At 44.6% G+C, this 24,304-nt stretch overlaps 1 protein-coding gene across 5 annotated transcripts in view; it reads left to right on the plus strand.

Annotated features, from left to right (window-relative positions):
• GRM5 (glutamate metabotropic receptor 5) overlaps positions 1–23,186 on the plus strand; it is a 790,030-nt gene extending 766,844 nt beyond the window's left edge. For 4 of the 5 annotated variants that reach the window (XM_070783144.1, XM_070783146.1, XM_070783145.1 and 1 more), the window contains 2 exons: positions 686–781; positions 22,236–23,186. In XM_070783144.1, coding sequence (XP_070639245.1) covers positions 686–781; positions 22,236–23,070 — 931 coding nt within the window. In that variant the 3' untranslated portion in view covers positions 23,071–23,186. The remainder of the gene's footprint in view (positions 1–685; positions 782–22,235) is intronic. The other variant, XM_070783148.1, reaches the window with a different exon arrangement.
• Positions 23,187–24,304: the final 1,118 nt, after the last annotated feature.

Genomic DNA, 24,304 nt, shown 5'->3' on the forward strand with positions numbered 1-24,304 from the left:
GAGGCTCTGCCACGAGTTGTTGCCAGGACTGCATTTAGGTCAAATGCCAGCATCATGGCTGACACATGGTAAACATTAAATAAATTCTAATTTACTGACATTCATCTTTTCCTTGCTGCTGCTGCTAAGTTGCTTCAGTCGTGTCCGACTCTGTGCGACCCCATAGACGGCAGCCCACCAGGCTCCCCCTTCCCTGGGATTCTCCAGGCAAGAATACTGGAGTGGGTTGCCATTTCCTTCTCCAATGCATGAAAGTGAAAAGGGAAAGTGAAGTCGCTCAGTCGTGTCCGACTCTTTACGACCCCATGGACTGCAGCCTACCAGGCTCCTCCATCCATGGGATTTTCCAGGCAAGAGTACTGCAGTGGGGTGCCATTGCCTTCTCTATCTTTTCCTTAGATGCTATGAATTATGTTCCTTGTACGAAAGATTATCAAATATGATCAACAGGCAACTTAAAAGGGTAGACCACACGTGGTTCAATCAAGAAGTAACAAAATTGTCCCACAGCGTGATCCACATACCATCACAAGTATCTACAGCGTCACCGGTCAGCCACGCAGTGAAAGCAGGGGCCCGTTCAGCCGCGGGGCCACCCTCGAGAGCCCAGCTCTCCCTCGGCCCGGCCAGTGAAGCCCACAATCACATCTTTCTGTTTGCTCCTGTCCTTGTTCACGCTCACCAGGTACAAAGACAGGAGACTGGCCCAGCACAAGTCGGAAATAGAGTGTTTCACCCCCAAAGGGAGTATGGGGAATGGTGGGAGAGCAACCATGAGCAGGTAAGCAAAACGTGAGTGGCCTGAGGTGGTGTGAACTAAGTGTCTGCAAGCTGTAGGCACAGGTGGCTCCCTGGTCCAGGCCCTCACTCAACCCTGCCTCCCAGGCAGTGTGTCCAACCTGGGCCACCGCTGGGTTTCTTTGTGTGTTTGATTTGCAAAACCCACACCATCCTCACGAGAAGTGATGGGAGCCTCCTGTCCCAGATGCTGCTGTTCCCCAGGGCTGTGCGCTTTGCATGTCTGAAGCCTTAGCTCACAGTCAGTGTCCCTGTGGATCTTAACTTACTGGTCAAACGCTTCTGTGGAGTTTGCAAAGTGGAAGAGATGGGAGGAAACTCAAAACTATCCAGTCACTTGACAAAAATTAAACGGCAAAACCCTAGGACTGGTTTTGAGGGAAGGACGGCAATGGAGGGAAAGAGCCAGCCCTGATCTCACAAGCCTGGGAATTAATCTGACTTACATTGAATGAAAAGTCATCTCACAGCCAAAGGCAAATGCCAGGCCAAACAAGCAAACCGCAGAGGCCAGAGGCTTTTTGTGAACTGACAGCAGGAAAGCTAGTCCTCCTCTAGCTACTGCAGCTTTGCAGCTCCCTTCCTCCTCTGTGTTTGGTGGTGAACACCCCATGTCGCTGCGCTGTGCATGTTCCTTCCCACCAGGCCTTCCCAATCGAGCTGTGTCCAGGAAACGGGAATACTTGGAACTATGAGCATCGACTGAGCTGTGTTGCATGAAATAATCGTGCTTTATTGCATGGGACTGGGTTTCAAAGGAGAGGGCTCTGGAGATAAAGACTGTCAAGGCTGGCATTAAATGGTTCCAGGAGGCTGGAGGGGCCCTGAGTTGGGAAACTGATCACCATGAACTAACTGCCCACCTCTAATTTGCTATGGCATTTCCCAGTCCATCTGTCGTACACAGGTGTGGAAGGGAAGCTCTCGCAAATCAGCCTGGGTTAAAGGAAAGGTGCAGAGTGCAGTGTGCACACACGTGTGTGCAGGTGCTGAGAGCAGAGGCTGCGATCCTGCTGCAGAGCAACGAGAGAATCCAGTCCCACTGAACTTTCACTCCCCAACACTGTTCGATTCCACAGCAGTGGGTTTCTTTTGGTTTCCAAAATAATGCCTAAGTTTCTACAAGGACACCGCACAACTTTTGGAAGGCCATTCACATTGCAGTCTGTGAAAATGGTGTCCTGACCTGTGCGGTGTATAGCCTGAGCCATTGTTCCTCGCAGCCTGGTCAAGAGCTTGACTGACTTCATCCACTGCTCCCAGACACAAGACAGTGAGAGCATGCGTACGTGTAGGCACGTACGTGCGCACACGGGTATATCTGATGGCCTTACGCCCCCTTATAGGGCCATCTTCAGATCCCAGTGTATCTGGAAGATAACCACCAATGCATCATTTTGTGGGGGTCACTCAACAGACTGCTACTGGGGCTCCTAGTGTCCTTCCGTGCAGATCTGAGAAAGTGGCATAGTTCCTGTACTTGAAAATCATTCAAACAGTGTCAGGGTCGGCAGGACAAGGTGAAAAGACTGCACCAGATGAGAACAGGGGCTCTGGCCAAAGTGACTTCTGATTTGAAGCACTGTCTCTGGACTTCCCAAACCTAGCAAACCTGATTGCCTATCAAATATACTAAGGCAAAACCGGATAACACGGATCTAGTGCATATAGCACATGGAACTCTGCTCCATGTTATGTGGCAGGATGGGAGGGGAGTTTGGGGGCAAGTGGATTCATGTATATGTATGGCTGAGTCCCTTCACTGTTTACCTTAAACTATCACCACGTTGTTAATCGACTTTACCGCAATACAAAATAAAAAGTTTAATATATATATATACTGAGGCAAAACCCAGGAATCTGTACTGCAACAAGTTTCCAAGGTCATTCTGATGTAGTCAGTCCATAAACCTGTATTTTGAAATAATCCATTTGTGTAGGAGATGACGTGGACTATTCATGGCAAACATCAGGTTTCAGTTCTGTCACGCAGTATTCTTGAGAGTGTTTGGTCAGTGCCTGGAACTCTCACGTCTGATCAGCCTAGCAACTAGATTTGTTTAAGGCTGCCTTGACTGAAAACAGGTGAGAAGACAGAGCGTGAGTATGGGGACGCCAGCTTCCTTGGTTCAAGTCCAGATCTACAAGGGTAGCCATGCAGTATGTCTACACTGGAATGGTCTGTTTCCCTACAATAGGAAGACATCATTTAGCATTTGTTTGTATACAGCCACAGTAATGGCGAGGCTTATTACACTGATATGTCCTGGCAGGCAGATGGGAACAGTGTACGCTGCACCAAAGACAGTTCTGTTGGCGCAAACACCTCAGCCCCACATATAACAACAGTTAAGAAGCAGCAAATGACCTTCCCTTCCTACTTTTTCTTCTAATTTCTTTAGCATCAAGTAAAAACTGACAAAGAGAGAGAAAGTGTATGGGAGGAGTCCTTATAGTTGTTCATATCAATACACACACAAATATATTTATCCAGAAGAAATAAGCTTAACATGAATATTAAGAGAAAGATATTAAGATATCAGAGGGGAGACCACTGCAGTGTAAACTATTTCTAAATAAGGGGTTAGAATAGTTAATCTCAAGTTGCTTGCTCAGAAATAGAATGGAAGGGCTGGAAACCGAATACCTACAGGAGACTTTGGTGGGTACTTTTCGTACCTGCTGATAAGGCCCTCTTTCTTATCCACTCTCACTCCGTCCCCCAGTCACTTCGCAGACTCACAGGCATGCATCATATTTACTCTGCAAACATCGGGGGTGGTTCTGTGGCCATCAAGTCCAACCAGTCCCAGGGAGGGGCTAAGGGAAGCTCAAGCCACCACAGAAAACCAGGAACGTCAGCCTGCATCTCACTGCCCACGGTGTCTATGATGCAACTACGGAGTGGACTGGATCCTATGAATTTACGCCTGGGGAGGTCCTTGTGAGCCACACTGCTTAGCAGGAAGGAGGAGCAGCTGTACAAGGCATGCAGTCACAGCCCAGCAGAACAGCGTGACCTTATCAGCAGCGCTGGCAGGGCCTGGAGACACCCCTCCCCTCTCCCTCCTCCTCCACACTTGGAAAGGAATCGGAACACTGTAGGTATCCATAACAGTCTAGCTTCCTGGAACACTATGTCATTGTTTTCCCTTGGGGGAACTTTCTTTTTCTGTCTGACTGTAGCGTAATTTGTCATTTGTTCATGCTTTCACAGTGGACAGTCTGTGTTTCAGAGTAGTCTTCCTGATTGCAGGAGGAGTGAAAGAGAGTCCTGAACAGGGAGATGCTCTAAGAAACGGGAATTCTCTAAACCCTGGAACGTGGGAGTTCATACAGAGATGATCCACCCCCAGGAATGGCTAGAACCTCAACGATGAATGTCATCACTGCCCATCTCAGCAGGGGGACTCCACCTCTGTGCTTCTTAAATCTGCATTCCGATGTGCTCACGTTAGACTCCGTGATGGAGAGGCACAGCCACTCTGAGTCTCCTAGTCTCTGAGAAAGGGCCCTCCTTCAACAAATGAAATAGATCTAAAGCCCCCATTCAGTGCTTGAGGGAAGGAGGGTGGTAAGGGGCGATTTTTACTGTTGCTATGTCATGATATCAATTATGTGAAAGAAAGATCAATCCCCAATCAGTTGATTAACTGATTTTCACCTAGTAGATGCAGCATCTAATTTTAGTGGGTATAAATATTTAATAATTCCTTGGAGAACCCAGTAACAGTGATGTCATAAGAGTCATTATTAAATGAATAAGGAACTCAGATTTGAAAGTAACCCCAAAACATGATATCTGTACTAGGATTCTTTTGCCTTTCATTCATTCAATTACTTCTTCCTCCATGTAATGCTCATTATTAAGCGTCTACTATGATCCAAGCACTGACAAGACCCAGGGTGAATGGATGACCAAGACTAATGTTTCTGAAAACCCACTGTCCATTGAGGAACAGAGTCAGAAAAACAGATCACTGCAAAGCAATGTGGAACTCTTCCCCCATAGAATAATTATTTATCAGATTAACTCCTCATTTAATATCATATACAGTAACCTATGCCAGTGCAAACAGAATTAAGAATAATAGAAACTAAATAATAATAAATGTTCAGAAATGGCTAGACACATACAAAATTCAGAGTCCATAAAATGCTCCAATCAAAAGACATAGAGCAGCAGATTGTTTAAAAAAGAAAAGCCTACAATATGTGGCCTACAAGAGACCCACTTTGGGGCAAAGCACACAAACAGATTGAAAGTAAGAGGTTAGAAAAAATATTTCATACAAATGGGAATGACAAAAAAGCAAGGGTCCCAATACTCATATCAGACAAAACAGACCATATCAAAACAGGCATAAAGAAAAACTTCAGAGTCCATAGAAGAGAAAGAATCCAGCTTTGCAGCATAGCAGAGGCCAGCTGGTTGCTGAGCAATAGATGAGGATGGGTGAAATAGTCTTGTCTTCATTCCTCCCCAACATCAACTTCAAATTAACGTTCTAACATATTCAGAGACGTTCTAAAACAAATAAAACTAATAACAGTTGCTTCCATTAGTGTAATTACTATGCACCAGACACTGGTAGTCCCTTCACAAATGTTATACAAGTTCTCACAAGAGCAAGATATTTTTCCTTTCCATGGGACATATGAGATCATAACAATATTTGTCTTTCTCTAGCTTATTTCACTTAATATAATGCCCTCGAGTTTCATCCATGTTGTCACAAATGGCAGGATTTCCTTCTATTTCTAAATAGAATTAGTTGAATAATATTTTTTAACCGCATTTTCTTTATCCATTTGCCCACCAATGGACTCTCAATGCTAGTGCTAAGTCGCTTCAGCTGTGTTCGACTCTGCTCCTCTGTCCTTGGGATTCTCCAGGCAAGAATACTGGAGTGGTTGCCATTTCCTCCTCCAGGGCATCTTCCCAACCCAGGGACTGAACTCACATCTCCTACACCTCCTGCTCTCGCAGGTGGGTTCTTTACCACTAACACCACCTGGGAAGCCCATGGACTCTTACATTGCTTCCATATTTTGGCCATTGTAAATACTGCTGCAATGAACATGGGGTACAATGTCTTTTCAAGATATTGATTTCATTTCTTTGGGATTAATATCTAGTAGTGGAATTGCTGGATTCACATGGTAGTGTGATTTTTTTAATTTTTTGAGGAATCTCCAAACTGTTTTCCACAGTGGCTGCATCCATTCATATTCCCACCAAAGTGTACAAGGGTTCCCTCTTCTCCCTATCCTTGTCAAGACTTGTCATTTCCTCTCTTTTTTGATAGCAGCCATTCTAACAGGCATGACGTGATTGTGGTTTTGATTTGCATTTCCCTGATTATTAATAATGATAAGCACCTTTTCACATACCTGTTGGCCATTTGTATGTCTTCTTTGGAAAAATGACTCTTCAGAAAGGACACATTCTCTTTATCCACTTATCCATCAATGGGCATTTAGGTTGTTAGGCTACTGTGAACATGGAGGTACTAATGCCTCTTTGAGATCCTAATTCCAATTTTTTTTTTAAATATAAGATTGCCAGGAGAAATATCAGTAACCTCAAATATGCAGATGACACCACCCTTATGGCAGAAAGTGAAGAGGAACTAAAAAGCCTCTTGATGAAAGTGAAAGAGGAGAATGAAAAAGTTGGCTTAGAGCTCAACATTCAGAAAACTAAGATCATGGCATCTGGTCCCATCACTTCATGGGAAATAGATGGGGAAACAGTGGAAACAGTGTCAGACTTTATTTTGGGGCTCCAAAATCACTGCAGATGGTGATTGCAGCCATGAAATTAAAAGACGCTTACTCTTTGGAAGGAAAAATTATGACCAACCTAGATAGCATATTGAAAAGCAGAGATATTACTTTGCCAACAAAGGTCCATCTAGTCAAGGCTATGGTTTTTCCTGTGGTCATGTATGGATGTGAGAGTTGGACTGTGAGGAAAGCTGAGCGCCAAAGAATTGATGCTTTTGAACTGTGGTGTTGGAGAAGACTCTTGAGAGTCCCTTGGTCTGCAAGGAGATCCAACCAGTCCATTCTGAAGGAGATCAGTCCTGGGTTTTCATTGGAAGGACTGATGCTGAAGCTGAAACTCCAGTACTTTGGCCACCTCATGCAAAGAGTTGACTCATTGGAAAAGACCCTGATGCTGGGAGGGATTGGGGGCAGGAGGAGAAAGGGATGACAGAGGATGAGATGGCTGGATGGCATCACTGACTTGATGGACGTGAGTTTGGGTAAACTCCGGGAGTTGGTGATGGACAGGGAGGCCTGGAGTGCTGCGATTCATGGGGTCGCAAAGAGTCGGACTCGACTGAACTACTGAACTGAGCTGAACCCAGAAGTAGGATTGCTGGATCAGGTGGCAGTGTGTTTTCAATTCTTTAAGGAACTTCCATACTGTTTTCCACAGATGTTTTGCATTCCCACCAACACTGTGCAAGGATTCCAATTTCTCCACATCCTTACGAACATTTATTATCCTTTGTAAAGGATAATAAAAACAACAAAGTTTCTTTGTTGTTGTTGTTTAATAGTTATCCTAACAGGTATGATGTGATAATACTATGTTGTCCACTAAAAAATTTAAAAGGGTGAGTCTCATTTTAAGTGTCCTTATGATAATACAAGGAAGGAAGGAAGGGAGAGAGGAAGGAAAGTTTGCAAAGATACATCATGAAGCGTGTGAAGCATCCCAAGGGGAATAGAACCGGAACTGAGTGCCTCCCATCTGTGGCATGCGTCCATTTTATGCAATAAGGAAAAATAATCCAAAAAATTGCTTTCTTAAATGAGAAGTTCTTTTATAGATGTTAACAATAAGCAGGTCAGTGGTAGACGTTTAAGTGGGATTCAAGCCGTGAACTTCGAGTACTCTTCATACATCAGATTTAAACTCCATGCTTTAGTTGAAGTGCTTCAACTAAGGTCGAAAGGAATCTTTTGTCTAAATGGAAACCATTTTGGGGACTTCCCTGGCAGTCCGGTAGTTAGGGCTCCATGCTTCCACTGCAGGCGGCATGGGTTTGACCCCTGGTCAGGGAATTAAGATCTTACATGCCACAACGAGTGGCCAAAAAAAGAAGAAGAAGAAGAAATTAGTTTTCAGCAACTGCTGTAAAATTCCAGGGAAGTTCTCTTATCCTACAATCCCTCAGGAGTCATCTCTGCCGTGTTCAGGTGAATGTCGATACAGAGGTTTGGAATTTATCAGCAGGTCATCGTACGGACACAAACTTTGGCGCTGCCATCGCCCTTGCTGTTCCACAAAGTATGTCTTGTCAGGCCCTCAGTTCAGCATGCATCTTGGCCCTTCGCAGAGACAATATTGCCTGGTGGCTGTGATCTTCATTCAGGGTCATATTCGAGGCCCTGTTCTGCCTTTTGAGTTAGACAGTTTAGTTAAGTTCCATAAACCTCAGTTTTTGCATCTATAACACAAGTTAGTAATACCTGTCTATACCAAGCATTCAAGGTGAAAGAATTGACTTCATCTTCTTGAAGTGAAAGGGAGAAGGAAATGGCAACCCACTCCAGTATTCTTGCCTCGAGAATCACACGGAAGAAGGAGCCTGGTAGGTTACAGTCCATGGGGTCATAAAGAGTCGGACACGACTGAGCAACTTCACTTTAACTTCTTGATACTCCCAGCCCCCTACTCTGTACCAGGTACCATACTAAGCACGGGAGATGCGTGCAGTTGCTGCCCGGGAGGGTTCCACATTTACTGCAGGAACAGACCTATCATTAAAAATGCTATATTGCTAAATGCATGTCAAACTGCTGTTGAGAAGGTCAAATATAACAATATAGGGAAAAACACCTTGTGAAGTAGAAAATTCCATTCAAATGGGAGCTATTAGCATTCCAGGACTCTCCTTTGCCACCAATCCCAACCCCATGTTTTATTCAAGGCTTACATCAACCTGGATTCTTCCGCAAAGTCTTCCCGCCTGCTCTGGGCAGCAGAGGCACAAAACAGCTGCGTCTTCTTTTGTTCTCTCCTCAGTTGCAATCTGGGCATTACAGTGATGGCTCAGGGAAAAAAAATCATTTCCTATTTCGGAAAAAACTGCTCATCTTAGCCAAAGCACCTCAGCTAAGCCTAGAACCCATATCTCAGTATGAAGAGGAGTTGAGAGTCCACGTTACTGAATTACGGATTGAAAGAAACAGCTTAATGTGAGAAAGAAAACTCTGATCATTCAACAAACTGCCTCTGCTTGGCACACACTATTGCCTGTCCTGCATTGGATATTCCTCTTTATAAAATCTTGCGGTTTAGTCACAATTCTATACTGTGTACAAAATAAATAAGCTGGGGGGAGGGGAAAATAAATAAGCTATAAGGCTATATATTGTACAGGAAAATATAGCCATCATTTTGTAGTGACTTTAAATGAAATATAATCTATAAAAATTTTGAATCACTTTGGTATTCACCTGAAACTCATAAAATATTGCAAATCAACTATTTATACAATAAAAAGTAATTTAAAATATTTATATATTTTTTAAAGCAGCATCAGTACTAGACCATCAGGCACTTTAATAACCCACCTGAGTGGACCTGGGATGTACTGAAAAGGCCTCCTGCTGCTATTTGACCAAAGACAGTTAAAATAGGGCTGAAAGCTTCTCCTCCCACCAGGGTTTTATTAGGGACTAAATGCTTACTAAGAGATGTCCTCCGAGAGAACCGTGTTAGAAGCATGCAGCCACTGCTCTTGTTCCAGCTACTTTAAAAGAGAGGCAAAAGTCCACCATGGGGTTCTTGGAAGGGCTGCTTAGGATTAAACACATGGAATTATTTTCTTCGCCATATATGCATGATGCATATTAACTGGATTTTGTTTATCCATGTTATTTCAACATTCCCTAGGCTTTCAGGCGTCGGTAAGCTCCACTTTATTTGCAAATCCTTCTTTGAGCTTCTTCCCCCATGAGCAACCTTTTCTCTGAATTCCCCTAATACCAACAAGAAAAACTCAGTGCACAAAGACAAATGTCTTTTTTTTTCTTTTCACAATAGTTTTCACATGTATATGTTCCTTTCTATCCTCATTTTGGCCACACCTGTTAGCATCTTCAAACTGTATCCTACCCTCTTAAAACAAGCTCTTAAATCTACCCTGGGCACCATTATTGTTTATGTCACTTTTCTTCTCACTGCCTGAAGGACTAAGTTAAATACTAAATAGGCTTGAATACTTTGCTGAAGTAGGACCAGGACTAGGGACCAGATGAGGAGTACGGTCAACGGATGAAGCTGTGGTGAAGGTTAAAGAAGATTAAAGCGTGTGGCATGCACGCTTCCTGTGTTCAACTGTTTCAGTTGAGCTCAAGAAAGAAGATCGAATGCATAAAATATTAACGAACAGAAGGGAATTCTTACAGTTGAAGTTTAACACAGAAAAGCCATGTGTATTTCTTTATATAATCATTTACTAATTGATCAGTCCTGTAGATTACATGGGCATCTAATAATGAGGAGCTTCCCAGGTGGCTCACTGGTATTAAAGAATCCACCTGCCAATGCAGGAGAGTCAGATTTGACCCCTGGGTCAGGAAGATCCCCTGAAGGAGGAAATAGCAACCCACTCCAGTATTCTTGCCTGGAGAATCCCATGGACAGAGGAGCCTGGTGGGCTACAGTTCATGGGGTCACAGAGAGCCAGACATGAGTTGTTGACAAAACAGCAGCAGCAGCAGCAGCATAAAAACCCAGCATTACAACTAGTGCTCAAAGAAGCTAAGGCCTTTTCTACTTTCCTCCTTTCCCAACATACCATTTTCTCAGAGATTGGTCACAGCTGAAGAGACTGAGCATGCACACACAGTGACAGCACTTCTCTGGTCTAATATATCAGACCACCCATCTATCCCAGATGCTATTAATAATAAGCCCAAGGCGGATTACTACTGAGTTATTAAAAGAGAAAAAGAAAGTAGAAGAAAGAAGATTCTTGTAGGTCTGGGATGGCCAAAAATACTTTTTACAGCAGACAAAAAAGTCTAAACACTACCTTCTGATTCCTTAACTTCTTAACTCTATCCCCACACATTCAAACTGGACTACTGCCTATCTCCTGGAAAGGTCTTTGTGGATTCCTGGACTTCCGTCACTGCGAACCTTCCTGGAGAGCACTGCCTGGCATTCTCTCTTTGGATCTTGCCATAAGCTACTAATTATTCAAAATCTAGATACAGTCTGCCTCGTGTATGCAGGCAGCATTCCCTGGCCAATCCCCTCCCATGGGAAATGGCTTCTTCCTCCTGTGAGGTTTTGAAACCCTTGTGCTTTGTACCCTCTAATAGCTCAGTAAACTGACCACTTGTCCCCACGCTCCACCATCCCTCACTCACCTCATGCTAAGCATCCTTCCTTCTGTCCATCTCCTTCCTCATTTCAAGGTCCTAGGAAAAGAAAAACATCTATCAGACTCCTGTAACTCACAGTGCTAGCCTTCTTCCATAAGTGTGCTCTCTGTTGAATTCAGTTATACCCTCTTTGAGGGAAGTCTCATATCAAGAACTCTCAACCACAATATAAAAAGCTCAGGTGAATCAAAATCATTGGCAAATGTGTCTGTCAAAAAGATCTTATTACCAATGTTAGTATTTGAAATACCAAAATTTTCAAAACAGTGCAGATTTAAGATTGTCCCTGACAGTACACCCCTCTTATTTACTAGTATTTCAAAATAAGTCAGAGAGAAAATAAGTGTACTATAGAGACAACACCTGGAGGAGGGCATGGCTACCCACTCCAGTATTCTTGCCTGGAGAATCCCGTGGACAGAGGAGCCTGGCGGGCTACAGGCCACAGGGTCACACAGAGTCCAACACAACCGAAGTGACTTAGCATGTATGTATGCATACAGATAAAAGCATCTGAATGCAGAGTTCCAAAGAATAGCAAGGAGAGATAAGACAGCATTCCTCAGCGATCAATGCAAAGAAATAGAAGAAAACAACAGAATGGGAAAGACTAGAGATCTCTTCAAGAAAATTAGAGATACCAAGGGAACACTTAATGCAAAGATGGGCTCAATAAAGGACAAAAATGGTATGGACCTAATAGAAGCAGAAGACATTAAGAAGAGGTGGCAAGAATACACAGAAGAACTGTACAAAAAAGATCTTCATGACCAAGATAATCACGATGGTGTGATCACTCACCTAAAGCCAGACATCCTGGAATGTGAAGTCAAGTGGGCCTTAGAAAGCATCACTACGAACAAAGCTAGTGGAGGTGATGGAATTCCAGTTGAGCTATTTCAAATCCTGAAAGATGATGCTTTGAAAGTGCTGAACTCAATATGCCAGCAAATTTGGAAAACTCAGCAGTGGCCACTGACTGGAAAAGGTCAGTTTTCATTCCAATCCCAAAGAAAGGCAATGCCAAAGAATGCTCAAACTACCGCACATTGCACTCCTCTCACACGCTAGTAAAGTAATGCTCAAAATTCTCCAAGTCAGGCTTCAGGAATATGTGAACCGTGAACTTTCAGATGTTCAAGCTGGTTTTAGAAAAGGCAGAGGATCCAGAGATCAAATTGCCAACATCCACTGGATCATGGAAATAGCAAGAGAGTTCCAGAAAAACATATATTTCTGCTTTATTGACTATGCCAAAGCCTTTGACTGTGTGGATCACAATAAACTGTGGAAAATTCTTCAAGAGATGGGAATACCAGACCACCTGACCCGCCTCTTGAGAAACCTATATGCAGGTCAGGAAGCAACAGTTAGAACTGGACATGGAACAACAACAGACTGGTTCCAAATAGGAAAGGAAGTACATCAAGGCTGTATATTGTCACCCTGTTTATTTAACTTATATGCAGAGTACATCATGACAAACGCTGGGCTGGAAGAAGCACAAGCTGGAATCAAGATTGCTGGAAGAAATATCAATAACCTCAGATATGCAGATGACACCACCCTTATGACAGAAAGTGAAGAGGAACTAAAAAGCCTCTTGATGAAAGGGAAAGAGGAGAGTGAAAAAGTTGGCTTAAAGTTCAACATTCAGAAAACTAAGATCATGGCATCTGGTCCCATCACTTCATGAAAAATAGATGGAGAAATAGTGGAAACAGTGTCAGACTTATTTTGGGGGGCTCCAAAATCACTGCAGATGTTGACTGCAGCCATGAAATTAAAAGATGCTTACTCCTTGGAAGGAAAGTTATGACCAACCTAGATAGCATATTGAAAAGCAGAGACATTACTTTGCCAACAAAGGTCGTCTAGTCAAGGCTATGGTTTTTCCTGTGGTCATGTATGGATGTGAGAGTTGGACTGTAAAGAAAGCTGAGCACCGAACAATTGATGCTTTTGAACTGTGGTGTTGGAGAAGACTCTTGAGAGTCCCTTGGACTGCAAGGAGATCCAACCAGTCCATCCTAAAGGAGATCAGTCCTGGGTTTTCATTGGAAGGACTGATGCTAAAGCTGAAACTCCAATACTTTGACCACCTCATGCGAAGAGTTGACTCATTGGAAAAGACTCTGATGCTGGGAGGGATTGGGGGCAGGAGGAGAAGGGGACAACAGAGGATGAGATGGCTGGATGGCATTACCTACTGGATGGACACGAGTTTGAGTAAACTCCGGGAGCTGGTGATAGACAGGGAGGTCTGGTGTGCTACAATTCACGGGGTCGCAGAGTCGGACACGACTGAGCGACTGAACTGAACTGAATGCATACAGAGGACAACTGTCTTTTGTTGAATCACAGATGAAAAAAAAGGCTGATACTATTAACTTGTATGATTGCAAGTTTCAAATTCCTTCATCCTTATCCTTGACCAATACAGGTGCTCAATCAACCTGTGCTATTTGAGTCAGCAACCAAAGAGATATGCAGGGTGTTTTCTTGAAATTGCAAATATGTGAAATATAAAGAGATATGGGGTAAATAAAAGAGAATATAAATCAATAATTTATCTCCTTAAAAACACATATCATCACCAGATAACATCTGAGGCCGCTCTTCCATAGAATAAAGAAAGTTCACTTCAGAAAGCAAGTCTGGCAATGTACTGTCATGGAAAATGGAATTGAAAAATCATGACATATTAGTACACATTTTGCCACTTTCTGTGTAACCTTGGGTAGATCACCTAATCTCACTGAGCCTTGATTTTCTTATTTTTGGAAGGAGGATAAAGACTTTGATCCTATCAACTTCTGACAGTCAGTGTTTCTAAAAGTGCTTTATAAAGCACTATGAAAATAGATGTTGTTGCTTTGATTATTATGTCTCTATCAGGTAATTTGGTCCTTGACTTCATTTCAATTTACTCAAGTGTTTTTCTCTATACATGCATCTCTAATGCATACATCATCCTGGCCATTTAAATTGTTCTTGACAGCAAGCCAGCTATTTACATCCATTTACGCCGTAACTGGGAAAATTTATATAGATGATTCTGCCATTTTCTTATATATTATGGTGCGTTTCTCAGTGTAACTGTCAAAATCAAGATGTCAGGTTTTAGGCAAAGCTCAGAAAGAAATTTTTCCATCTAATTTAGAGTGTCTGAATATAAACAATATCAGATTCCTCAGTATTTTTTAAAAACTGTATTTCCATACTTTGTAATTCAAAACTATTGAAAGCAAAATACTGATTTTTAAAAGTTTAAGAAAATGCTCAGAAAATGGAACTGCAATTGCAAATTTTCTGCTTATAATATTAATGAAATTATTTTATTGATCTGTTGTCTAATGTAACTCTAAAGACATATTTGTTAATGATGTTATAAGGTTTTTGTATTTTTTAAATACGTTTTTATATTAGGAAGTTCTTTTTTATATACCTCTCTCTTGGCTACCCCTGAATTCAAAATCACAAACAAGAGAGGTTAGTAATGATAGTTTTTTCATAACAAGAATTTTTGGATTTTCAGAGGATATAGTCAATATTTAATTTTTCTTATGCCCTACAACTGTGCAACTTAGGAAAGTGTTAATAAACCACAGAACAAAGGAGAAGATAAACGCCTAGTTTTTTAAATTTCATAAAGTAGTCTGAGAATTTTAATTGCTTACATGCCATTAATAAAACTAAATGAGTTCTGAGGGGGAAAAAAATCAGACTATTCAACAGCCATTTAAAATGAACACAAAAATTCTAAATTCCATGGACCTTATTGACAGTCAAACTCTCTCTTTATTCACTTTTGCTTCCTAATGATGGCATACCATAGCAGTGTGCTCTAATTCCTGCAGGTTTTGGCAGATGAATCGAGGAATCAGGAGAGGTCATTGAGCTGACATTCAGAGCCTGCTGAAATGAATAAATTATTCAAGGGTCCCACATGGAAGGGAAGAAGTTGGGAGAACAAACTTTGAGAATAGAAGTAAAAAGGGTCATTTTGGCAGGCCCAGAATGTAAACAAAAAGAAAGCAAACAAAAAATCCAACCCTCTAATATTGGAGAAGGCGATGGCACCCCACTCCAGTACTCTTGCCTGGAAAATCCCACGGGTGGAGGAGCCTGGTAGGCTGCAGTCCATGGGGTCCCGAAGAGTCGGACACGACTGAGCGACTTCACTTTCACTTTTCACTTTCATGCATTGGAGATGGCAATGGCAACCCACTCCAGTGTTCTTGCCTGGAGAATCCCAGGGATGGAGAAGCCTGGTGGGCTGCCGTCTATGGGGTCGCACAGAGTCGGACACAACTGATGTGACTTAGCAGCAGCAGCAATAACATTATTGAAATGTTGAATTTTGCTGTTTTTGTTTTTCCAGAGATAAAGAACAAATCATCATAAAAAAGGGAACATTAGACTACAGACTAGACAGTATTACATATGGCAATAGGGTAACTGGGGCCTGCAAAGAGCAAGGTCCTTGTTTTCTCTTCTTTTTTTTGGCCAGTGTGTTCTTCCCAAGCAAAACACTGGTTCTGTCTCTCCCTCCAATCCTCCTTCCTCTTCCTCCTTTGTTAATGCCCAAAATATTACCTGAGAAAGTGAAGTGCTATAGACAAGTAAGGAAAAGCTCAGTCCTTTCTCTTACCTCGCACACTAGGACAAACATATAATCCTGATACTTTATATGTGTATATATATATATGCGTGTGTGTGTGTGTGTGTGTGTATATATATATAGTTGTTGTTCAGTCTCCAAGTCATGTCCAACTCTCTGTGACCCCATGAACTGCAATAATATATATACATATATATAAAATATAAATATATTTATATATATATAATATATTATATATATTATATATATATATATCAGCCTAAATACTGTTAATAATAAACAACATTTTACCTCCATCGAGTGGAAGGTTTGATGGTGCTAACCCCTTGCAGAGGTGCTCTGCTTCATAAAGTACCCTAATATATAGTAACCCTTTTGGTTCCTCTCAGAAATCACATGAGATGAGAAAGAGTGGTTCTTCTATTTTTTACCACTAAGCAAAGAGGCTGAAAGGTATTAACTGATTTGCCCAACATCAATCAGGGCCAGCTCTTGTAGCCACATTTTGGGTCCCCTACTCATATTGCCTCAATAAGCTTTCATCACTGAGAAGTTTCTCTCAAACAGATACAAGAACGACAAAAACGAAATCAACAGTTCCTTTGTGTATTTCATGACAGATATCCAGATCTGTGTTTTTTACTTCATTTATGAAATAACCTTTTCTCTGTATACACTGAGTACTAATTACACTGAGTTATATAAAAAGATGAATCCGTATGACAAAAGAAATAAAATTTCATTAATACTAAATTTTTAAAACTTAATTCTAACAAAAATAATTATGAATGTATGACTTTTTAAGATTAGAAAGGATTTATCCACTCAGTTATGAGCCAAAAAATATTACTGAGCAGGCAATGGAGTGTCCCCAGTGGCTCCATGGCAAAGAATCTGCCTGCTAAGCTGGAGACATGGGTTTAATCCCTGGGTCAGGAAGATCTGCTGGGGAAGGAAATGGTAACCCACTGTAGCATTCTTGCCTGGAGAATTTCATGGACAGAGGAGTCTGGTGGGCTACAGTCCATGGGGTTGCAAAGAGTTGACACAGCTTAGTGACTGAACAACAACACCACACTGGGTATTATGCATATAACAGGAAACAAAGAACCCTCTGTCTCTGTCTTCAAACACTCCATCCCTCAGATGCGATGGACATACCACAGAGTTACTCAGTGCCTAAGGCGGGGGCTCTAGGAATCTAACCCGGTCAGGGATGGTGTCAGGAAAACGTCCTTCAAGAAAAAGCAATTAAGGTAAACTCCAAAAAAAAAAAAAGGAGCTATTTAGGCAAAAAGGAAGAAAAAGGCAGAGGAGGGAGTGCAAAGGAAAGATCAGGAAGTAAACTTTGAAAGTAGAATAATGTTGAATCTATTGGAGTAGAGGTGATCACCCAAGGAGACAGCTAGGGTGAGAAAAGGCATGCCGCAGATAAAACCCTATGTAACTCCACAGCTGGGTACAGTCGGTCAGGTTAAGGAGGAACAACCAGAAGTATGTTACAGCATTACCATAAACACTGACTTTGCACTGAATTCTCTCTTCTTCAAGCAGAGCTCAAGACAGCACAGGGAATAGTGGGCCCTCCATATCTCCTGGGCATTGATTCTAGGAGTCCCGATGGAGACCAAAGCCCCAGCTGCTCACACCCCTGACATAAACGGCACAGTAAAATGAATGCAGTTGGCACTCCGTATCCTCAGGTTTCGCATCCACAGATTCAACCGACAGCAGACCTGACTGCTTTGGGTTGTAGCCAAGGACAGCAAACGGCCGATACCGAGGGCCAACTATAGATATTATTTTTGTTTCCTGAAACAGCATTCACATAGAATGCAAAAAATAACTCCTTAGATACCTTCTTACTTTCGTTGTTTCCTTTAATCCTTAGAACGGTCTTCACCAAACGAAGTCTATACCACCTGCTTTTTTACTGAGACTTAAGGAGATTATTATTTTGTAAACATCCAGAATGACAGACCCAGAATTAGAACTCTGATTTTAGAATGCTTTGTCCACTGTACTTTCCAGGACACCACACAATGGCCCTGCTGGCTTAAAAATCCTAATCTTCCATCAAACCCTTATTAAGATCTTGCTGTGTGCCAATGAACAAGACAGAACAGGTTCCTATCTTCATGGAAACTATATTCCACTAGTAAACTGACTAATGTCATAAGGTCAGTTTTCTCTTAATTCCCATGTGCTTTGGAGAAAAAAAAAAATACCCCATGACCCAAGAAAGGCAATGAAGTGTTCAGTTAGGGACTCCGTATCTCCAGCGTCTCCTGTGTCCATTTCCACTGTTATTTAGATTGCCTGGTGCACTCTCTCCTGTGTGACCACAGGCCCTGCCACTCTGTGAGCAAAGACACAGCCAGGAAAGGTGGCAGTCCCCTGCACAGGCGGCCTGGTGTCTGGCCGATCCTGCCGGCCATGCCAACCATCTCGCTGATCACACTGTTTGCACTGTTCACTGAACCTGTGGTGAGCAAGGCGCGAGCTATGAGGCTGGAAGAAAGCGCAAGGAGCCCTAGGAACTGCAGATATGTTTATTCTCTGGGGGCCGGCACTGCGGCTGTAGCAGCCACGCTGTATTCTCTCCTGGTTGACCCAGTGGACACAGCCCTTCCGCAGCCTCACCAGCTTAACGTAGCCCTCAGTTCAGTTCAGTCGCTCAGTCGTGTCCGACTCTTTGCGACCCCATGAATCGCAGCACGCCAGGCCTCCCTGTCCATCACCAACTCCCGGAGTTCACTCAGACTCACGTCCATCGAGTCAGTGATGCCATCCAGCCATCTCATCCTCTGTCATTCCCTTCTCTTCATGCCCCCAATCCCTCCCAGCATCAGAGTCTTTTCCAGTGAGTCAACTCTTCGCATGAGGTGGCCAAAGTATTGGAGTTTCAGCTTTAGCATCAGTCCTTCCAAAGAAATCCCAGGGCTGGTCTCCTTTAGGATGGACTGGTTGGATCTCCTTGCAGTCCAAGGGACTCTCAAGAGTCTTCTCCAACACCACAGTTCAAAAGCATCCATTCTTCGGCGCTCAGCCTTCTTCACAGTCCAACTCTCACATCCATACATGACCACTGGAAAAACCATAGCCTTGACTAGACAGACCTTTGTTGGCAAAGTAATATCTCTGCTTTTGAATATGCTATCTAGGTTGGTCATAACTTTACTTCCAAGGAGTAAGCATCTTTTAATTTCATGGCTGCAGTCACCATCTGCAGTGCAGTGATTTTGGAGCCCCAAAAAATAAATAAAACACGTAGCCATAGCACAGCCCTAATACCACCCCAAGGGCTTTTTAAGGTGGAGCTTATATATACCTTGGGGCTTCCCTGGTGGCTCAGACGGTAAAGCATCTGCCTACAATGCGGGAGACCTGGGTTCAATCCCTGGGTCATGAAGATCCCCTGGAGGAGGAAATAGCAACCCAGTCCAGAATTCTTGCCTGGAAAATCCCATGGACGGAGGAGCCTGGTGGGCTAGAGTCCATGGGGTCGCAAAGAGTCGGACACGACTTCACTTTCACTTTCTATATTCCTACACAACAAAAGCAGCCTGTGGGCAAGCCAGTGCCTCGGGAGGCACATGCACAGTGCCCTAAGTGAGCTCAGCTGTTACATAACGATTATTTACAAAGTGTGGTGAGAGGGCGGGGTGAGAGAGCCTGACCATCCCATCTTGGCTAACTTGCTCTTTCCCGACACTCGTTGGGACCGTTTCCTTCTCACACATTCACCCAAGGGTTTTTCAACCCACTCTCCTGTCTTGGAGCCCGGCTACCTGGGATTCTGATGACTGTCACTGTTAGGGTTACGTTCCATCAAAACCTCTGTGTGCTGGAGGTGAGAGCTTCCCTAGGGTAAAGCTTGGTAGAGTGAATCCAGCTACACTTCTAGCTTCTAGCCTGTGCTTTGTAGCAAAAGTGGCCCCAGCTACCCGAAAGTCTAACTGTCCCTCCAGACTTGTGTTTCTTATCCTGCCTGCAGGAAAGAAACGGGGTTGCTGGCAACCGTGTTCCCAATCAAATCCCATGCATCGTTTGGCCCGTTTCTCCTGTGCCATGCTCCAGAAGTTAGTGGACACTTGGGAAGAAGAAAAGTGATGTGCTGAAAACAAAAAGGGTGGCAGGTCAGGTTAATGCAAAAATGTTAAAAAAAAAAAAAAGCACCTGAAACTCTCTGGAAAGTTTACAGGTTAGCAGGGTCCCTTCTGTTACTGGGGATGCATAAAACCTCAATAGCTGGAAATAATGTCCATTGGGGCAGGGTGGGGGCGGGGATATCTCATATTCCAGAATTTTGAAGGACACCAAGTGGCAAAATACAGGGTAGATTAAATGGACTGGGATTTCAGTGGAAAGAGCAAAAATAGGAAGACCACACAGTGGAAAGGGACAGATGAAGACATGGGAAGCAGTGTGGCAAAGAGGCAGGAAGCATGCTTGTCATAGGGGCTGTAAAAACAGTGGTTTGTTATCAAGGGACTGAACGTCTCAAGCAACACAGGGTCTCAAAGTTGCAGTCGGCAGTCCCAAGGCAGGTGGGCTCCAAACACAATTCGGTCCCTTGCCTGGCAAAGGCCAGTCAGTCTGCCAGCCAGGAGGTCAAAGGAACAACAGGAACCTAGAGAAAAAGGATACCTTCTTGTTAGAGTTTCTTAGTCTGTGAAACACTGACTGCAGAATCACTTTAGGGAAGCAGAGTGCTTGTCAAATGCATGGATCCATAGAACCCAACCTAGACAATCAGAATCTCTGGGGTCCCGCCTGGGTATATGACAAATACCACAGGTGAGTCCTATATGCTATTAAGTTTAATAACCACCAGCTGAGATAATCAAATTGGGTGGCTAAAGCCTTTGTTTAGACACTGCCTAGTGCTCTCTCTCAGAAAAGGCAATGGCACCCCACTCCAGCACTCTTGCCTGGAAAATGCCATGGACGGAGGAGCCTGGTGGGCTGCAGTCCATGGGGTCGCTAAGAGTCGGACCCGACTGAGAGACTTCACTTTACTTTCACTTTCATGCATTGGAGAAGGAAATAGCAACCCACTCCAGTGTTCTTGCCCAGAGAATCCCAGGGACGGGGGAGCCTGGTGGGCCGCCGTCTATGGGGTCGCACAGAGTCGGACACGACTGAAGCAACTTAGCAGCAGCAGCAGCAGAGCTCTCTCTTGGTCCACAGCACCTAGAACAGAGCTGTCTAGACATAACAGACCCCTAGTTACAGAGCTCTCACATTCCTTCCTGGGGGTAATTCACACCAGGATCTCTCCATATCACCTCCCTGAAGGTCAGGCCACATCCTCTGAACACAGGTGAACTTCTTGATTGTGTTCTGAGAGGCAGTTGTCTCATTTCTTTAGAGGGAAGAAGGGTATAGGCCCTCTGTCTGTAAGGCTGAAGCATCAACTCATTAGAGGCTTTCTTCACCAGAGGAGATTTCAGTTCCCAGAGGGGAGACCAGAAAGGACTAGTTGGGAAAGAAAGGCGGGAAAAAGACTCTAAGAAACCATGTCAATCAGGCAGTACTCATCAAGACCCTAACTTGAATGTAGTGTGCCAGGTGCCAAGGGCAATAATACTGCAATGCTCCCTGGCAGAATTGTTATTCGACTTTTAGGCCTAAAAATAAATGTGTGAGGAAAGTTTCTAGGAGGTAAAAAAGTTCTAATTATAAATCAGTGTATGTGTTCACTGAATTTGTATTTTCCACCCCATAAGTCAGACTAAGTAAAATCGTGTTCTAAGTCAGGAGTTCTTACAGTAAACCCTAGTTAAATGCACCAACCACTGGCATGCAGAATAAAAACTGAATTGGAACCACTATCTCCTTTCTGGTGACCCCCGACTCCTACCTCTACGGTCCCCTCCGATGATCAGGTTGAGGGGTGCTCCTAGTTTTAACGTTTCCTTTCAGAGGCTCCCAACTTTAGGAAGCCCGTGCTGTATACCGGGCACATCTACATACAACCACAATACCGCAAGCCCTTGCTTCTAGGTTTGCAACTTAACCAGCTGCCGCACTCCCGGGTAGGCGGAACTGACATTATTGTTTAGTCGCCAAGTCCTCTTGGATGGGTTTTCCGAGCTGGTGGTCTGCAGCCCGCCAGGCTCCTCGGACCATTTCGTCCTCCAGGGTTCCCATGAACAACCCCTTTAACCTTCCCAGTATCCCCTTCGACATCCTTTCGCGGTAATGATGAACGAACGGAAGGCCAGAGACAAGAAAGCAGCCTTGAACTCAAAGGCAGCAGAAAGCGCGTTCCCAGATCTCTTCCCCTGGTGTCCTTGGATGCCTCCTGTCCCCAGTCCGAGTCCCACAGCCCCCAGCCCCACCACCACACGGAGGAGCGCGCAGTCACCTCTCGTCTACCTTCTCTCCGCAGCTCCAACGGCAAGTCGGTCACTTGGGCGCAGAACGAGAAGAGCAGCCGCGGGCAGCACCTGTGGCAGAGGCTGTCGGTGCACATCAACAAGAAGGAGAACCCCAACCAGACGGCCGTCATCAAGCCCTTCCCCAAGAGCACGGAGGGTCGCGGCGCGGGGGGCGCGGGCGGCGGCGGGCCCGAGCCCCCGGACACCGGCCCCAAGGCGCGCCCCGCCGCGGCCGAGGCCGAGGAGCGCCTGGCCGTGCCGCGCGCGCCGTCGCCCATCAGCACGCTGAGCCGGCACGCGGGCGGCCACCCCGACGACGAGGACGCGCGCTCGCTGCGCTCGGAGCCCGCGGCGCGCAGCAGCTCGTCGCAGGGCTCGCTGCTGGAGCAGATCAGCAGCGTGGTGACCCGCTTCACGGCCAACATCAGCGAGCTCAACTCCATGATGCTGGCCTCCCCGGGGGCGCCCGGCGCGGGCGCCGCGCTCTGCTCGGCCTACCTGATCCCCACGGAGATGCAGCTGCCCGCCGCCGTGATGACCACGTTCGCGGAGATCCAGCCGCCGCCCGCCGCCGAGGGCCCGGGCGGCGCGGCCCCGCCGGCGGAGGGCGCCGCCCGGGAGCCTTCCCCCTCGGCGGCGGCGGCCGGGCCCGAGGCTGCGGCCGGCAAGGCGGACCTGGAGGAGCTGGTGGCGCTCACACCGCCATCCCCCTTCAGGGACTCGGTGGACTCCGGGAGCACCACCCCCAACTCGCCCGTGTCCGAGTCGGCCCTGTGTATCCCGTCGTCCCCCAAGTACGACACGCTTATCATCAGAGATTACACCCAGAGCTCCTCGTCCTTGTGAATGTCCTTGGAAACCACGCTGGGGTCCCCCCCGCCCCAAGGAGCCGAGACCCTCCGGTGTCCCCACAGACAGCAAGGACAGGCCTGGGCGCCTGCTTAAGACCCCGAGGTGGAAGACATCGCGTACACCGGCAGCGGAAACAAGAGATCAAGAGTGCTATCTACCATCCACCGACGAAGACACCAACCACAAATCTTTCGGCAGATTTTCTTCTAGTGGCCTTAGAAAATATGGGCTTTTACAAAACACCGCTTCTACTTTTGAGGGCTCACGAGGAGTCTGTTGAACCAGTTACATCCCAAGTGCTTTGCTCTAGGGAAACAAGGAGTGTGAAACAGCAAAACGGAGGGTTGAAAAGACATAGTTAATAAGCTACTGTAAAAAAAAAAATTTTTTTTTTTGTTTACTTTAATTCTTTTCCCAGAAGATTCTTTGATTCACCAAACATGAATGTACATTTTCTAACAAACTCAAAATCTGGGACCAAAACATCAACCTTTCTCTTCCTCTTTTTTTTTTTTTTTTCCCCTTTTTCTTTCCTTTAAAGACCTTGGAAAGCAGACTTGGGCCCAGTATTTGCTGAGGCGTTGATATGATTGTGTCCCACGGGCAACACGCAACTGTGTGATGAGGGCCACGCTGATGTATGTAGGGCTTTTACCAGACACTTTCCAATTTGGTTGTGACCTCCTCTTCCAAAAGCCTGCATCCTGGATTCCACCTAGTTATTTCAGTTCACCTCCATTAACCAAGAAAACCAGTGGAGATTTCTTGACTATTTCACCATGTTGCCAATCAATACTGGAGTAGCAAAAAATATTTTCTGGAATACTGTTTTGTAATTCCCTCACTGGGGTGCGTTGTGTAGCTGGAAATTCTCTTTCTAATAATAATAATTCTTGAGCTCCAGCTTGGCTATCTCTTTCATGAAATGTGGCCACTCATTATGAATGCATTGCCAGCTAAAATATTTAAAATATGCATTTGGGCTTCTTCATTCATTTCTTTTGAGAACCTGACGCACAAAGAGCTCCTCTGTTCTTTTCAAGTCCCACCACTGGAAGAATGGTCCGTAGACCCAATGAAGACACTGTCGTGATTGGAGGGACTGTTCAAAAAATTAACATGATCTTAATACACTGGAGACTTTAAACTGTCAAGTCGGCTTAGCAGAGATTTAGCTATGCCAGTGAGCAGTGATTTTAACTTTTCTCGGCTGCTTAAACAGGGCAGC

This window comes from Bos indicus, chromosome 29, assembly GCF_029378745.1.
Source record: "Bos indicus isolate NIAB-ARS_2022 breed Sahiwal x Tharparkar chromosome 29, NIAB-ARS_B.indTharparkar_mat_pri_1.0, whole genome shotgun sequence".
NCBI lineage: Eukaryota > Metazoa > Chordata > Mammalia > Artiodactyla > Bovidae > Bos > Bos indicus.